This window comes from Ahaetulla prasina, chromosome 2 (genome assembly GCF_028640845.1).
Source record: "Ahaetulla prasina isolate Xishuangbanna chromosome 2, ASM2864084v1, whole genome shotgun sequence".
Taxonomy (NCBI): Eukaryota; Metazoa; Chordata; class Lepidosauria; order Squamata; family Colubridae; genus Ahaetulla; species Ahaetulla prasina.
Genome location: NC_080540.1, coordinates 301,500,101 through 301,518,495, shown reverse-complemented (window position 1 = coordinate 301,518,495; position 18,395 = coordinate 301,500,101). Strand labels below are relative to the sequence as shown.

General features: G+C 44.8%; 1 protein-coding gene across 3 annotated transcripts in view; it reads left to right on the top strand.

Moving 5' to 3' along the window:
* LOC131192634 (myogenesis-regulating glycosidase-like) overlaps nt 1-17,865 on the top strand; it is a 39,928-nt gene extending 22,063 nt beyond the window's left edge. For all 3 annotated transcript variants that reach the window (XM_058171964.1, XM_058171963.1, XM_058171962.1), the window contains exon 2: nt 11,116-17,865. In XM_058171964.1, the coding sequence (XP_058027947.1) occupies nt 11,305-13,341 (2,037 nt within the window). In that variant the 5' untranslated portion in view covers nt 11,116-11,304 and the 3' untranslated portion in view covers nt 13,342-17,865. The remainder of the gene's footprint in view (nt 1-11,115) is intronic.
* The last annotated feature ends 530 nt before the right edge of the window (nt 17,866-18,395 follow it).

Here is an 18,395-nt window from a genome sequence, read left to right as displayed (position 1 = left end):
ATATATAATATATAATGATATATATAATATATATATTAGGTCTTTGGTTGTTCGGGTTTTCTCCTGTGTAAAATTGGAAGTGTCTTGGCGACGTTTCGACGAAGTCTCATTCGTCATCTTCAGGCTTCAGCTTCGTGCTTCTGGGAGCAATGTGTGATCGCAGCTGTTTCTTCCTTTTAACTGCTAGTGGGGGTTTGAACTGATTGGGTGGGAGCTTGGCTGTGCTCTGATTGGATGGGGGTTTTTCTGTGCTCTGATTGGCTGGGGGGGTGTCCTGTGTTGGTGGGGGCTTGGTTGTGCTCAGTCTAGTCTGTGCTGCAGGGGGATTTGAGCTGGTGAGCTGCATAGCTGTTGTTTGGCTTTGTGGTCGTGCTACATCTTCATAGTGGGTGTCAGTCTGCTGCATGAATGGATTGGAGGGGTTTGAAATGGCTAATGTTGCAGCTGCGGTCTGGCTTCTGGTCCTTGGTCGTGCTTCCTGATCAGTGTGGGTTTGGGTCTGCTTTCTGGGTGGATGTGCGGTGGTGACATCCTGTGTGGACCTTGTGAGTGTGGGTCTGGTGTCATTCCTTGTGTTAGGGACTCGTTTGTCACATCTGAAATATTTGTTCATGTACTTTATTTTTCTTGTTAAATAAGGATGAGAAAGTTTATAATTATTTGCAGACCCATAAGGGGAGGAAAATTTTTCCGTTTTTTCCCCCTTTATTTTCTTTTCAGCATCGAGCCAAGGTGGCTCTTTTCTATATTTAATGTTGGACTTATTTAATATTTGGGTCATCCCCCCCCTCCAATTTTTCGTACACCAAATTTATCCCTTTTTTTGTTGTTGTTGTTACTGTTGAATGTATGTTTTTTCTGTATTTTTTTCCCACTGTGTTGTACTTTATTTCCTTCGATAAAACATAATAAATCTCTCTATATATTTAAAAAGTCACAAGGACAAACTGCAGTGGGGCCATTTGAAGCTCTTCCGCCTTTTCATGAGCCCCACAAAAAATGACATTGTGCATTAGTCAGGCAGGGGTTGTTGCCAAAATTTGTGATTAAGAACTTGGAAAGGGCCTCATGTCAAATCTGGAGGCTTGGTAAACTAATAACACCAGCAGTGCATTTCTCAATTTTTGGCTTGGGGACCAGAGAAATTACGAGACTAATAAACAGAAGCAGCTGGATTTTTCAAAGCAACAGAATCCGTTATTAGTTGTTCAATCACTTCTGACTTCATGATTGTCGGCAATCCCATTTTGAGTGTCTTAGGAGCTCCTGCATAGCATCTTAACTGTAGCTAGTCCTCGACTTACGACCACAATGGAGCTGTTTTTAAGTGAGACATTCGTTAAGGGAGTTTTGCTCCATTGTACGACCTACAGTTGCTACACTGAAGCGACGCAGTTGTTAAACTAGCAACACGGCCGTTCAGTGAATCCGGCTTCCCCATTGATTTTGCTTGTCAGGAGGTTGCAAAAGGGGATCACGTGACACCCCCCCCCCGGGACGCGGCAACGGTCGTAAGTATGAGTCACTCGCCAAGCGCTTGAATTTTGATCATGTGACCCTGGGGATGCCTGCCTTCAGAAAATGTGGGTGCTCCATCACTGGAGATTTTTAAAAAGAAACTAGACAGACACTTCTCTGGATAGCCATTTATCTGAAATGGCATAGGGGCTCCTGCTTGAGCAGGGGGCTGGACTAGAAGACCTCCAAGGCCCCTTCCAGCTTCTGTTCTGTTCTGTTCCGTTCTGTTCTGTTATTCTATTCCTATTCCTATTCATACTCCTCTTCTGTTCTATTCTATTCTATTCTATTCTATTCTATTCTATTCTATTCTATTCCTTATTCCATTCCATTCCATTCCATTCCATCTTCTATTTCTATTTCTGTTTCTATTTCTATTCCATTCTTCTTTCCTATTCTTTTCTATTTGTATTTCTGTTATTTCTATTTCTATACAGGGTCTCCTACCTGAGCAGGGGGTTGGACTAGAAGACCTCTGAGGTCCCTTCTAAGTCTCCTATTCTATTATTCTATCAATTGATGAGATGACAATTAATTGCAGTTTTTCAGAGGTGACACCTTTGGAATAAATCACCCAGTGCTCTTCTTCACCATCAGTCCAGCCCTGGGTTAATAGCACTTGGCTTCCAAGCATTTAGTTGGCAAAATCTCTCCTTTTGTGCTGGCTGATCTCTTCTAATGCTATCCTAATTCCTTGGAAGCAGCCCAAAAGTTGCAAAATTAAGCTGCTATATTTAGTCCATATTGGCCGGACTTGTGAAAAATTATTACGTGTTTGTCTTCATCTATTGGATTTAACCTAAAGCAGTTTTTCAAAATTGCAGCAACTTTAAGGAGAATGGACTTCAATTCCCAGAATCCCCCAGCCAGCATGTTTTATTTAAGACGGGTGGATTTCAATTCCCAGAATTCTCCAAAGTCGTAAGAAGGGTGGACTTCAACTCCCAGGATTCTCCAGCCAGCAAAGTCCACCCATCTTAAAATGAGATTGGGAACACTGATCTATAATGTAGGCTAAGTAATATAATATAACAACAGAGTTGGAAGGGACCTTGGAGGCCTTCTAGTCCAACCCCCTGCCCAGGCAGGAAACCCTACACCATCTCAGACAGATGGTTATCCAACATCTTCTTTAAAATTTCCAGTGTTGGAGCATTCACAACTTCTGCAGGCAAGTCATTCCACTTATTAATTGTTCTAACTGTCAGGAAATTTCTCCTTAGTTCTAAGTTGCTTCTTTCTTTGATCCGTTTCCACCCATTGCTTCTTGTTCTACCCTCAGGTGCTTTGGAGAACAGCCCGACTCCCTCTTCTTTGTGGCAGCCCCTGAGATATTGGAAAACTGCTATCATGTCTCCCCTAGTCCTTCTTTTTGTTAAACTAGACATACCCAGTTCCTGCAACCGTTCTTCATATGTTTTAGCCTCCAGTCCCCTAATCATCTTTGTTGCTCTTCTCTGCACTCTTTCTAGAGTCTCAGCATCTTTTTTTTTAAACCTGAAATACCTGAAATAATTATCATTATCATTATTGCATTAATTTAATTCGTTTGCCACCTATTTTGGTGATTTACAAGATGATAAAACACAATAAAATGTTCTGTTGCTAAGCAGGTCAGGGATTAAATGCGCCCAATTTTACGACCTTTTCTTCCAGGGTTGTTAAGTGAATCACATGGTCGTTAAGTGAACCAGGCTTCCCTCATTGACTTTGCTTGTTGGAAGCCGATTGGGAAGGTCACAAATGGTGATCACATGACCCAGGGACAGCGCAACTGTCATAAGTACATGCCAGTTTCCAAATGCCCAAATTCCGAGCATGTGAACCTGACCAGTTGTAAGTGTGAGGACATGTTGTTAGGTACTTTTTTTCAGTCTTGACGTAACTGCGGTCGCTAAGCAAATGGTTGTAAGTCAAGGATTACCTGCAAACAAACTGAGTTTGTGCATCACCTAGATTCGAGCCATGATGATGATAGAAGAATAATTTGGAGTTCCAACTCAAATCAGGGTTGGGGAAGAATAAATCAAAATGAAATCCAGACAGCTGTGGGGAAAGGAAATTTATTTATTCTGAAAAGCAAAAAGGTTTCGGTATGGGGGTAGCTACCAAGAAAATGGGGTGAAAAAGGACTGATTTTATATGGGGAGTGGCCCCTGATGTGCTCTTGAGGAGTGTGTGTGTGTGTGGGCTGGTTTAGGGATGTATGTGTGTGTATGTGTTGACCCAGACAAAGGGTTGATTAAATCAAGTGATGTGGATTGGGTCTTTTCCTTTGAACTGTGAGCTTTGCATTCATAGCTTTATAACTGTGAGAGAGATCTTAGAGTCCTAGTGGACAACCATTTAAATATGAGCCAGCCGTGTGCTGCGGCAGTCAAAAAAGCCAATGCCAATCCTGGGCTGCATCAACAGAGGGAGAGAATCAGATTAGATTCACAGAGCTGGAAGGGACCTTGTCGGTCATCTAGTCCAACCCCCCCGCCCATCCAAGCAAGAGACCCTACACCATTTCTGACAGATGGCAGCCCAGCCTCTTCTTGAAAGCCTCCAGTGATGAAGCTCCCACAACTTCTGAAGACAACTTCTGTTCCATGGGTTGGTTGTTCTCACTGTCAGAAAATGTCTCCTAATTTCCAGGTTGAATCTCTTCCATCCATTATTCCTTGTCTGGCCTTTGGGTGCTTTGGAGAATAGCTTGACCCCCTCCTCTCTATGGCAGCCCCTCCAATATTGGAGGCTGCTATCCTGTCTTCCCTGGTCAATGTGATTATATGATCATGTGATATTCAACTACCACTTTACAAAGCCTTAGTAAGACCACACTTGGAATTCAGCATCCAGTTTTGGTCACCACGATGTAAAAAAGATGAGACTCTAGAAAGAGTGCAGAGAATTCAATTCTGTTCTGTTCTGTTCTATTCTATTCTGTTATGTTATGTTATGTTATGTTATGTTATGTTATGTTATGTTATGTTATGTTATGTTATGTTATGTTATGTTATGTTATGTTATGTTATGTTATGTTATGTTATGTTATGTTATGTTATGTTATGTTATGTTATGTTATGTTGAGAAGAGCAACAAAGATGATGAGGGGACTGGAGGATAAAACATATAAAGAACGGTTGCAAGAACTGGGCATGTCTAGTTTAATGAAAAGAAGAACTAGGGGAGACATGATAGCAGTTTTCCAATATCTCAGGGGTTGCCACAAAGAAGAGGGAGTCAAGCTACTCTCCAAAGCACCTGAGGGTAGAACAAGAAGCAATGGGTGGAAACTAATCAAGGAGAGAAGCAACCTGGAATTAGGGAGAAATTTCCTGACAGTGAGAACAATTAACCAGTGGAACAACTTGCCTCCAGAAGTTGTGAATGCTCCAACACTGGAAGTTTTTAAAAAGAGATTACACAGCCACGTCCAGCAGAAATTTCAGGCTCGCTGGGGTCAGACATTCTTCCAGTTGTAGAAGGAATATGATTGGCAAGTTTCTGGTCCCTAGTGACTTGGCTGTTTTTTTTTATGAGTTTTTTTAAAAAAGTTTTTAAGAAAAGATTGGTCCCTTTCAACTCTGTTATTCTGTTTTCTTTTTATGTTTACGTTGTGTTAATTAAGTTTGTGTGTGTTTGCTGGTGTGTGGCTACAATTTGAAGTAAGTATTTAATTACGTTTGCTTTAAATTTAAAGGATTTCAGAGGCTGCTAATCACTAATTTTGTTGGGAGACCTGGGCTAGTTAACCTATGATTTCCTAAAAAGGGAGTGCTCGACTTATAACAATCCACTTAGTAACCATTCAAAGTTACAACAGCACTAAAAAAAAGTGACTTATGACCGTTTTTCACACTTAACGACCGTTGCAGCGTCCCCACGATCCTGTGATTTACATTCGACTGCTTGACAATAACTCACATTTACGACGGTTGCAGTGTCCCGGGGGTCCGGCGATCGATCCCCTTTTGCGACCTTCGGACAAGCGAAGTCAGTGAAGAAACCAGACTCCATTTAACAACCGTGTTTAACTAATTGGTGAGAAAAGTTGTAAAACAGGACAAGCTTGCTTAGCGGCATGAATTTTTTGGGGGGGCTCCATCGTGGTCGTAACTCGAGGACTACCCGTGCAATGTTTCTCACACGGTCCTATAAGTTTATAAATTCTTCCCACGGTGACTAAACGGGCCGAGTGGAAGGAATGCAAACTTTTAACAAGTTTTCTCCAGAGCTGGTTAAGGGTGTCGGGTGAAGGCATCCAAAGTGTTGGCACATTTCAAGTATTTGATGATTCAAGAATCCATTTTTGTGCTCCGCTTGGTGTCTGGCCAAAGGAGGGACACCAGCCAAGTGGAAAAGTTAAATATTCAGCCTTAGCGGGATGGAATTAGCACCCTCAACTTGGCAGCTGCCCGTCGCTGCTGTTCGGAGCAACAGCTGCGAGAGTGCACGAAGCCACGTTGAGCCCGGGAGGAGCCTCCGTGTTGTGTCGCAAAGACAGCGGAGCTCTCGGACTGGTGGCATTTGGCTGTGACGTCCCGCAGGGAGGGTTCCCCCCCCACGTCCAGCAGAAATTTCAGGCTTGCTGGGGTCGGACATTCTTCCAGTTGTAGAAGGAATGTGATCGGCAAGTTTCTGGTCCCTAGTGACTTGGCCGTGTTTTTTTTTTTTTTTTAATGAGCCTAAAATGAAGACGCTGAGATCACCGTTCAGAGCTGTAGCTCAGGGGTGTCAAAGTGGAGTTCTTTGAGGGCCGGATCAGCATTGTAGTTCTCCTCCGTGGGCCATCTGGGGGTGGTGGGGACTTGGGAGAGACAGGATAGACGCCTCCTGTAGCATCCTGCCAGCTCAAACGGGGTACAGGTGGCCACATGCGGGGACCCCATGCCCCGTTTTTAGCCTGGATGGCCTGCAGCACTTTGCCGCCCAAAACAGAGCATGGGGGGGGCATGCACAAGGCTCCTGCACAGCCCATTTTCAGCTTGGAAGACTTCCTACAACACTTTGCCATCCAAAATGGACCATGCAGGGGATGTACACACCCCGCCCCTCCACCCTGTGCTCTGTTTTGGCTGGCAAAGTGCTGCCAGATGCCAAAAATGGGCTGTGCAGGAGCTGTGCCCCTCCCCCAGTGCCTCATTTTGGTTGCCAAAGGCACCGTGTGCTGGTCCTTCGCTATTTTCAGGCTGAGCCCGTGGGGCAGATTTAAGCACCCCGAAAGCCAGATCCGGCCCACGGGCCTTGAGTTTGACACCCCTGCTTTAGCTGAAAGATCCTGGACCCTGAAGTTTGGGCAAACAATTCTCGTTGGTATTATTTAGAAAACTGAGCCTTCCTGTACATCAGGGGTGAAACCCAGCAGGTTCTGGAGCACCGGTAGCGAAAATTTTGTGTAGTTTGGGGAAGTGGCAAATACCACCTCTGGCTGGCCCCAGAGTGGGGTGGGAATGGGGATTTTGCAATATCCTTCTCCTGGAGTGGGAAGGGAATGGGGATTGTCAGGAAATTGTTATTTGCCTAACTAGTTGGTCAGGCAATATATAAATTAACTATGCATGTTTGTATAAAGGCATGATATTGCTTTAAGGCTGTGCTGCATCATGCAAGCTTCCTGATTGGTTGAGCTCTGTAGCCAATGTATAAAAGGACTCCTAAATTATGGCTTGTGGGGAATCTACAGGGACGCTACAGCATTGTAACCTGATGACATGCTGCAACTGTATATTTGAGCTTTATGATCGTTGCTTGATCATGGCTAGTTACTGATTCCTCAAAATACTGACTGTTGTGAATTGAACTGTGTTTTTTGCCGAACTGAAAGAAGACCTTGTTTGTTGTTCAAGTCTATGTTTGGTAAGAAGACTTTGTAATATCCCTGACTGACTTTATATGTGTATGATCTGGATTGTTTTTGGACTACGACTTTGCCTTTTCCCTAAAAGTAAAGGAATATCAAACCCCAGTTTGTCTGCAAGTGACTGTTATTGTATACAACCGGTCTCAGTCCTTTTCATGCGTAGGGTACTCTGCTCAACAGTCCACAACCTTGGTTGTGAACCCAGATTACCCTTAACAGGGATTTTGCGGTATCCTTCCCCTGCCACGCCCACCAAGCCACGCCCACAGAACCGGTAGTGAAAAAATGTGGATTTCACCACTATTTCACCACCAAATACTATATTTTGACAATCGTATTTTACAGAATTAGGGTAACCTCGACTTACGACCGCAATTAAGCACAAAATATCTGTTGCTAACCAAGACAGTTGTTAGGTGTCCTGGGGGAGGGTCACGTGATCCCCTTTTGCGACCTTCTGACGAGCAAAGTCAATGAGGAAGCCAGATTCACTTAACAACCCGGTGACTCACTTAACAACGGCAGTGATTCAGTGAACAGTGGCAAGAAAGCAAATGCTAATTTTTAACTTAACCGGGTTAACTTGTTTCACAAGGTAGATTTAACAGAAAAACAGAATTGGAAGGAAGGAAGGAAGGAAGGAAGGAAGGAAGGAAGGAAGGAAGGAAGGAAGGAAGGAAGGAAGGAAGGAAGGAAGGAAGGAAGGAAGGAAGGAAGGAAACGACTTGCCTGCAGAAGTTGTGAATGCTCCAACACTGGAAATTTTTAAGAAAGAAAAAGCTACAAAGCTGATAAAGGAACTGGAGGCTAAATCGTACAATGAAGAATTGCAGGAACTAGGTATGTCTAGCTCAGGGGTCTGCAAACTTGGCTCTTTTAAGACTTGTGGACTTCAAATCCCATCAAAGCTGGCTGAAGAACTCTGGGAGTTGAAGTCCACAAGTCTTAAAAGAGCCAAGTTTGCAGACCCCTGGTATAGTGCAATATTAATGCAATATCGGGGGTTTTCAGTTTAATTGTATAGATTAGAATCTGAAGGAGGTGTGTTTGTGTTTTATTTTTATATAATGTACACTGAAGATGGCATTTAATTTCATTGTACGAGTTGCAATTTTTTTATTTTTTTATTTTTATTTTTTGTTTACATTTATATCCCGCCCTTCTCCGAAGACTCAGGGCGGCTTACAGTGCATAAGGCAATAGTCTCATTCTATTTGTATATTTACAAAGTCAACTTATTGCCCCCCCAACAATCTGGGTCCTCATTTTACCTGCCCTTATAAAGGATGGAAGGCTGAGTCAACCTTGGGCCGGGCTTGAACCTGCAGTAATTGCAGGCTGCTGTGTTCTAATAACAGGCTTCTTACAGCCTGAGCCACACTGCGGCCCCTAGTTTATTGTCATTATTGGCAATGACAATAAACTAAACTAAACAAACCCCTCAGGCCCCACTCGTGGGTCATGTCCCATAGGTTGGGGACCCTTGTTCTCGTCCAACTCCCTGCTCAAACAGGAAACCCTATACCCGTGATGAGACAGAGCCCATGGCACGCGTGTGGACACGCGAGCGTTGCCCTAGCTCAATTCCAGCACAAAGGTGCATGGCAACCAGCTGATTTTCGGGCCTTTGGGGCCCACCGGAAGTCAGAAAACCGCCTCTGTGGGGGGGGAGGGCATTTTCACCCTCCCCAGGCTCCAAGAAAGCATCTGGAGCCTTGGGAGAGCGAAAAACGGGCCTAGTGGGCCCACCGGACCACCACGTGCCAAAAGTGTGGGGAGCATGGGGGGAGGGGTCACGCACACATGCGCAGGGGGTGGGGCGCATTAAATTATGGGTGCCAAAAGGTTATAGCCATCACTGCCCCATTTCAGACAAACTGTTGTGACTCCAGCCCCTGAACCTGGCCCCATGCCCAAAAGTGACTCCGAATGTGAGGGGGAAGGGCTGGTAAGGCTTACCTCGGGACACCGATTTGTTTGGCTCGGCTCCAGGAGCCAGAACCAGACCAGTCGGAGGACGTAATGAGGCCGTCATCCCCTGATTCCTCCCTTCCCCAGGCTACGCCTTCAGACCCAGCTGATAATAATAATCAAGTTTGGCTTGATTATTTGGCGCTTCAGAAGATTAGAGAGGCGGCGTCATCAAAAGGAACAGGATATATAAGGAGCTTTGGGACTGCTCTCACTCCACGGGAAGCAAAAGTTTAGCTGAACCGTTTCAAAAAGAGCTGAAAGTCTTGCTACGTGAGTCATTTGTTTGAACTTTGGCAGGCAGCTGCGATTTCTCTGCCAGGACTGATAAGAGCCGTGAATCCACTGGATGAAGGCCAGCTGGTGGGTCTGAAGTGGGGAAGGAGACAGAACACAAACAGTTGCCCAGTCTCTTCTTAAAAACCACCAGTGTCGGAGCACCCATAACTTCTGGAGGCAAGTTGTTCCACCAGTTAATTGTTCTCGCTGGTTTATATCCAGTTTTCCTCCAAAAGATTATGGAGACACACATAGTTCTCCTTGCCTTCAATTTTCCACCTTTACAATTAACCCCAAGGAGGGTGGTTTTGCGTTAAGAAAGAAGGTAGTTAAGAAAGAAGGCCACTTTTAGGTCCTCCCAGTTTTATCAAACATTGCTTCAACCGTTATATGTCACTGTTTCTTGATGTCTTAGATCATGGGTACTCAACCTTTTTATACCTACCGCCCATTTTTTGTATCTCTGTTAGTAGTAAAATTTTCTAACCACCCACCGGCTCCACAGTAATGCGCCGTGTATCATCGTCTGCGCATGTCTCTCGCGCATCGTGGATTGGGTTTGGGGGGGCGCCGGCTACCAGCTCTGCTTGTCTATTACAGCTGGGTGGTGTGGGGGGAGATGTGCGAGGTATTCGGGGATGAGGCTCTTTTGTTTGCGGTCGCACTATAGCGCCATTTAGTTTCACTTACGTAACGTGAACTAAACTTATGCACGGGTGATACAAATAGTATATTTTCAGAAATTTTAATTGTCACGGGGAATTTTATGAAAACCTAATGAAAATGTTTTTAAATAATGCTATGAATTTTTTTTAAAAAGTCAATTAAATTAAAAAAAGGAAAGTTCTTCAGTATCGGACAAAACCTCAACCGCCCACCATGAAAGCTGGAATGCCCACTAGTGGGCGGTAGGGACCAGGTTGACTACCACTGTCTTAGATCATCATCTTTATTTAACGACCCCATAATCCCTTGCGGAGTGGAGTCTGGGCAACTGAATGGAGCTTGCAGAGTGTTTTAATCAGTGGTGAAATCCAAATTATTTTTACTACCGGTTCTGTGGGCGTGGCTTGGTGGGCGTGGTGTGGCTTGGTGGGCGTGGCAGGGGAAAGATACTGCAAAATCTCCATTCCCTCCACACTCTGGGGCCAGCCAGAGGTGGTATTTGCTGGTTCTCCAAACTGCTCAAAATTTCTGCTACCGGTTCTCCAGAACCTGCTGGATTTCACCCCTGGTTTTAATGGCCGGATGCCCTTCCTGTCACCAATGCAGAGTTTTGTTCAGCAGCTATATTCTCAGTATGCCCAGAGAGAGAAATACGTGCCTCTACCTGGGATGGAACTCACAGCCTCCTGATTGTGAGGCGACAGCTCCACCTCTAGGCCACTGCACCACTCTGCTTCTTGATGTCTTAGATGATGTGGGCTATTAAGAGAATATCTGGATGATCTTTCTTCAACCTTCTTCAGCGTGTTGTCTTCCTTTCTTTTTTTTGGCAGATGATGGCGATCAGTTCTGTGTCCTTCTTCAGGTAGGACAAATGCCTCGGTCGAAGGAGGTGAATGAGCTGGCCGGCCACTCCTGAAGAAGCAGGTGAAGGTCATCACTCAGCATCTATGTTTCCATCTTGGCACCGAAACTCAGAGACTGGCCTTGCCTTGGGAAGGAATCCGACATAAGAGGGGACGATGTATACCTTTCTACCAGAGAACTTCACTCCGGTGAAGCAGAAGCCAGTCAAGGAACTGAAGCCTATGATCGGGGCCATCGTGGTGGGCCTCATTTTGTTCATTGCCGCCGTGGTGGCGTGGTGCTACTACGTGGCGTCCCTTCGGAAGGCAGAGAGGCTCAAGACAGTGGAGCTGGATTTGCGGCAGGACGGCTTCACCATCAAGAACCAGAATGGCGAGCTGGTTTTCAAGGTGGCCTTCCAGTCGGGGCTCCTGGACCTGGAGTCCTGCTCCAGGGAAGGGGCCAATTTAACCTGCACGCGGACCGACAGAGGGAAAGTCAACTTCTTCATCAAGATTGTCAACCCCAAGGACACCGTGATCTGCTACCGGGTGCGCTGGGAAGAGTTTGTGGCGGAAACGGTGGTGGATCATAAAATGTTCTGGGGAGATGCCCTCTGGTATGGTGGCTGTGAGATGAGTGTCCAGCATTGGCCGATCAAGCTGCCCGGATACCAGGAACCCATGCCTTTTGTGACCAGCGATGTCTATTCTTTTAGGAACAGTTTTGGAGGCATCTTAGAGAGGTACTGGTTGTCTTCCAAAGCTGCGGCCATCAAGATCAATGATTCGGTGCCCTTCCACCTTGGGTTCAACGCCTCGGAGCCCTCCCTCGTCTTCCAAGCCAGGTATAAAGACTCACCTTACAAACCTCCATTGGGTCAGCAGCCTTTTCCTGAACTGAGTTACCGGGTCTGCATAGGTTCCGACGTCACCTCCATCCACAAATACATGGTGCGGAAGTATTTCTACAAGCCGTCCAAGATACCTTCAAGAAACGCCTTCAGGTACCCCATCTGGTCCACCTGGGCCTTGTACAAAAACGACATTGACCAGGAGAAACTCCTGCGGTTTGCCAAAAACATCAAGAAGTACAAGTTCAACTGTAGCCATATCGAGATTGACGATACCTACACCCAGGCGTACGGCGACTTCGACTTTGACGCAGCCAAGTTCCCCAACATGACTGAAACCTTCAAGAAACTCCGAGAGGACGGCTTTCAGATCACCCTCTGGACTCACCCATTCATCAATTATAATTCCTCGAATTTTGGGGTGGGGATAGAGAAACAGCTGTTCATCAAGGAACCCACCGGGCGGCTGCCCGCCATGGTGGAGTGGTGGAACGGTATCGGCGCCATCTTGGATTTCACCAACCCTGCAGCCCGAGATTGGTTCCAGAGCCAGCTGAGACAACTCCGCAATAAATACGGCATCTCCTCCTTCAAATTTGATGCCGGAGAGACCAGCTACCTTCCAAAACAGTTTAGCACCTTCCGACCTTTGTCGGATCCCAGTGTCTGGTCCAGGCGCTACACAGAAATGGCCATTCCGTTTTACGAACTAGCGGAAGTCAGGGTGGGCTATCAATCGCAGAACATCTCGTGTTTTTTCAGGATCATTGACCGGGATTCCGTGTGGGGCTACGAACTTGGCCTGAAGTCTTTGATCCCCACCGTCTTGACAATCAGTATGTTGGGGTACCCGTTCATATCGGCCGACATGATTGGAGGGAATTTCTTCCCAAACAAAACTGACGGGGCTCTGGAAATCCCCGACCGGGAACTCTACATCCGTTGGCTGGAGTTGTCCGCCTTCATGCCGTCCATGCAGTTCTCCATCCCGCCTTGGCTCTACGATAAGGAGGTCATCGAAATCGCCCTGAAGTTCACCAAACTTCACGAGTCCTTGGTGGCCCCTCTCTTGCTGGAACTGGCCGGGGAGATCACCAACACCGGGGATCCCATCATACGGCCGATCTGGTGGATCTCTCCCGGGGACGAGTCTGCTCACAAGATCGATTCCCAGTTTCTCATCGGAGACACCTTGATGGTGGCCCCCGTTTTGGAGCTGGGGAAACAGGAACGGGACATCTACATCCCGGCGGGCAAATGGCGGAGTTACAAAGGAGAGCTGTTTGAGAAGACTCCCACCTTGATCACGGACTACCCCGTGGATCTGGATGAAGTGGCTTACTTTGTCTGGGTCTCCTAAGCTGCCTCCGTGGACGTGTGTACTGATCACAAGAGTCACCTTGCCTTATTCTGATCATCCTAACCCCAAATAATTCTAATCAGTTCATAAGGTCGACAGGGAAAATGGAACACGGTTTGCCCATCAATTCTTCGAAGCAAAATTGAATGACGGGCGTGCAATTAAACAGCTGCTAAAAGACGAATATCGGTAGTCCTCTACTTACGACCACAATTGAGCCCGAAATTTATGTCACTGAACGAGACAGTTTAGTGTTAAGTGAGTTTTGGCCCCATTTACGACATGTCTCGGCTCGGTTGTTAAGCGAATCACTGCCATTAGCTAATAGCGGTTGTTAAATGAATCCAGCTTCGCTATTGCTTGTCAGAAGGTCGCAAAAGGGAAACTGCTACTGTCATAAGTAGATGCCAGTTGCCAAGCATCCAAACTTTTATCACGAGACTGTGGGAATGCTGTGGTTATAAATGTGAGAAAAATGGTCCTAAGCCACTTTTTTCAGCGCTGTTATAACTTTGAACGGTCACTGAGGGAATTGTTGTAAGTCGAGGACTACCTGTATGGTCACCAGATTTGCACCCAGCAGCAAAAGGCCTCATTTGGACGCTGTGAACCGCTGTTTCTGAATTGTGTGTGTATTTGCACTCAAACGGTTGTCTTCCGTTTTTTTCCAAGATGCGGGGTATAACGTCAAAATAGTGATTTATCGATCATTTCGCCTTCTAGGGTTTCTGGATGGTTTAACATCATGAGGTGTGAAAAAGAGGAGGGATTTTATTAGAAGCTGCCGAGAATTTGCCCCCAAACGGGTTTTAAAGAGCAGCGAAAAGAAACTTTGGAAAAGAAACTTTGGAAAAATGTATAAGAATGTCAGCTTAACTCGGATGAACCGTATTGCTTTTAAATTGGGAAGGCATCTAATATTGCTCCAACCAAAGCTGTCTGCAGGGAGGGAGAGGTTACAAAAGAAATCAGGAAGGGAGGTCACACATACATGATCAAAAAACACCTCGTTTTTTTTACACGTGTGACACATGCAACACAGCTAGTCCTCGACTTATGACCACAATTGAGCCCCAAATTTCCCTTGCTGGGCGAGACAGTTAAATGAGCTTTGCCCCTTTTTACGACCGTTCTTGCCACTGTGGTTAAGTGAAACACTGCAGTTGTTAACTCAGTCACACGGCTGTTAAGTGAATCTGGCTTCCCTGTTGATTTTGCTTGTCAGAAGGTCATAAAAAAGGATCGGAACCCCTGGACACTGCAACCGTCATAAGTACATGCCAGTTGCCAATCCTTTGTATTTTGATCACGTGACCGAAAGGAGGCTACAACGGTCATAAGGGTGAAAACGGTCATAAGTCACTTGTAACTTTGAACGGTCACTAAACCAGGAGTCTGCAAACTTAGCTCTTTTAAGACTTGTGGACTTCAACTCCCAGAGTTGAAGTCCATAAGTCTTAAAAGAGCCAAGTTCTTCAGACCCCTTCACTAAACGAATTGTTGTAAGTCGAGGAATACCTCTGCGTGTAAAAAGCTGGGTTTCACACGATGAGGACTACCAACCTGACTTTTCAAATCCGTCCCTTGGCTACAGCACAAGCAGCCTTAAGTTTTAAAATACCGTAAGCTATTATTTGAAATGAGCTTTGTTTTCCTAAAGGGAATAAATCGAATTAATACAGGGATATATTTATAGAAATGCAGGGATATTTCCCTCTCTGATTTTCGGAGGAGGCTGCTATCCAAGAAATGAACTAGCCACATAGGCAGTGGTGGGATTCAAATAATTTAACAATCCGTTTGCCTGAACTGACTGAATCCCACCTCTGCACGTAGGTTTGATTAAAAGCCTGGGCTGGTTCCTTGGCTCTAGGCTTTGGGAAAGATAGAAAGGCTGTGGATTCGCCTTATATTTTCCAGTTTTGCACCTCAAAGGCTTTTAAAGATGGCTTCAGTTGTGTGGAATTCTGGGGCTTGTAGTTCCAACACACCTGGAAGGCTACCTGTTGGGGAGAGATTCATTTCTTTGTCCCTCCCTCTTTCTCATCCAGGTAATTTGTGTCTTTCTCATCCAGGTAATTTAACCCACAAAAATCCATCCATGCACAATAGAGTTAGAATTTCACCCAACAACATCTGGTAAGTTCAAATTTAGAAGAGAATATTTGTAGCTCTGGGTTCAACCGTGGTGCTCTCTTGAGTTTGATTATTTTCTTGCAGATGTTTCACAACCCAACTTGGGAACATCCATCAGTGTCAGGATGGAAGGTGGGTTAATCTCTGTTTATATACAGGTGGCTTGCCTTGTCAGTGTTGGTTGTTGTTTTCTTCTTAGTGGTTCCTTGACTAAGCTGTTGTTCTCTGTTACCTTGTCTGTTGATCCACAGGCACATAGAGATAAATAGCATCTACACACCATTCAAAAGATTAAAAAGATAGAAAGGAAACAAAAAGATCAAAACAAATCCTTACCAGTGATCAATTCTCAGATAAACAGAGATAAACACAAAGATTACTACTAGACCAACAATCAAGAAGTAAACAATATCCCAGTCAAGGAACCACCAACTCAGACAAACAATCTAACAATATAACGCTCGCACCAACACTGACAGGACAAGCCATCTGTACATAAACAGAATGCAAACCCCACTCTCTTTTTGCACTGATAAAGTTACCTAGTTGGGTAATGAAAAGTCTGCTAGTAAATCACCTACTTCAGAGAGCACTAAGGACCACACAGTCCTCCTCCTTTTTTTTTTAAATTTGCATTTATATCCCGCCCTTCTCCGAAGACTCAGGGCGGCTTACACTATGTTAAGCAATAGTCTTCATCCATTTGTATATTATATACAAAGTCAACTTATTGCCCTCAGCAATCTGGGTCCTCATTTTACCTACCTTATAAAGGATGGAAGGCTGAGTCAACCTTGGGCCTGGTGGGACTTGAACCTGCGGTAATTGCAAGCAGCTGTGTTAATAACAGACTGTCTTAGCAGTCTGAGCCACCAGAGGCGGCTCCTCCTCCTCTCTGCAAACTCTACTCCCTTCTAGCACTGATGATGTTACCTAGTTGGGTCATGAAACATCTGCAAGAAAACAACCAAGCTCAGGGAGCACCAAGAGCCCCACAGTTCTCCTCCTCCTCTCTGCGAACCCTACTCCTTTCTAGCATTGATGATATTACCTAGTTGGGCCATGAAACGTCTGTAAAAAAAAACCAGCCAAGCTCAAAAACCATCAAGGACCCCACAGTCCAACCCTGAGCTGCAAATATTCTCATCCATCCATAGAATAACTCAATTCTTGCTGTACCAAAAAGGGAGAATTATGCGTTCTCTTTCTGGAAGACAAATGTAATTTCGTGCAGCCCGGATACTATTCAGGTTTCGATTAAACTTGGCAAGAATCTTCATTTGATGATGTCTTTCGGCATTCAGGATTTAACTTCCCATTGGCCTACCTGTCATTCTGGGGTAACTCTGCCATCCTTGGAAAAACGAATGAAAGGTATTATTTTCATTTCTCCTTGAGCCTCAAATGTCTTGACAATCTCCCCCTCGCATTCCATTCCTTCAGAAAGTACCATAACTAGATTGTTGAAATCCAAAATATACCTAGATGACCGCAAGGAGTCTGAGAAGATTACAGCTAGTCCTCAACTTACGACCGCAATTGAGCCCCAAATTTATGTTGCTCAGTGAGAAATTTCTTCAGTGAGTTTTGAGCCATTTTACGACCTTTCTTGGCATCATTGTTAAGTGAACCACTGAAATTGTTAAGTTAGTAACGAAGTAACATAGTTATGTAAATCTGGCTTCCCCACTGAATTTGCGTGTCAGAAGGTCGCAAAAGCGGATCACGTGACCCACCCACCCCAGGGCACTGCGACCGTCGTAAGTATGAACCAGTTGCCATGCGTCTGAATTTTGCTCACGTGCTCATGCTGCAATGGTCACAAGTCTGAAAAAACGGTCATATGAGTCACGTTTTTCAGTGCCATTGCAACTTTGAATGGTCACTGAACAAACTGTCGTAAGTCGAGGACTACCTGTAATGTCCTGTTGTCGTCTTGCCCATGTCTAGGGTGCTGCACTTCTTATTACAACTGTGCAAATTTAGGACTTGCAAAGCAATGCAACAGAAAAAAATACAGATCCCCGTCTAGGAATGGAGAAGGTTGAGGAAACCAAAAATAGGGTAAGTCAAGTGTGAAGATGCTGAATTGGGAAGATGACATTTTAGTTAAAATGAAATTTCTTGTGGGTCTAATCGCAGTTGGCCAAATAAAATATTTGGTTCAATCCAAGTGGGGAGGAGAGAAAGGAAGGGGTGTATGGTTATGGGTTGTAGAGGAAAAAAATGGAAAAGGAATATATTTTCTTTCTTTGTCATAAAATTAAAACCCCGTTGAGTCATTTATTCATGTTTTTATGGGGAAGGGTGAAGACTTGTAATCTGTCCAGAGAACTTTTGTCTTATCAGGTGGATCAGAAGTTTAATAAATAATAATAATAATGTTAATGCTGTCTGGTCTGATTCCTTTTGGAACTGGGATAAAAATGAGGGGAAAAATTGAAATAATGACATTGAGGAAAGAAATAAACCTCTTCTTTTTAATATTAAACATCAGCAACTTCCCCATATCCTTGCTAATCAGTTTGTATGGTGAACCTATCATAGCTTGTCAATTGTTGTTTAATTTGGACCGAAGGGGATCAGTTTGTAAACTATGAAATGAATTTTCCCCAACTTGAGCCTTTCCAGAAATTTGGACACACAAAATTAATTTGATAAAAGTTGACCATAATCTACTATTTGATAAGATAGAAAAATGTGGGTTAGAGAGCAGCACCACCAGATGGATTCGTAACTGGCTTACCAACCGCACTCAACGTGTAGTCCTCAACGGAACTACATCCACATGGAGGGAAGTATGCAGTGGAGTACCCCAAGGCTCTGTTTTAGGCCCAGTACTCTTCAACATCTTCATCAATGACTTGGACGAGGGGATAGATGGGGAACTCATCAAATTTACAGATGATACCAAGCTG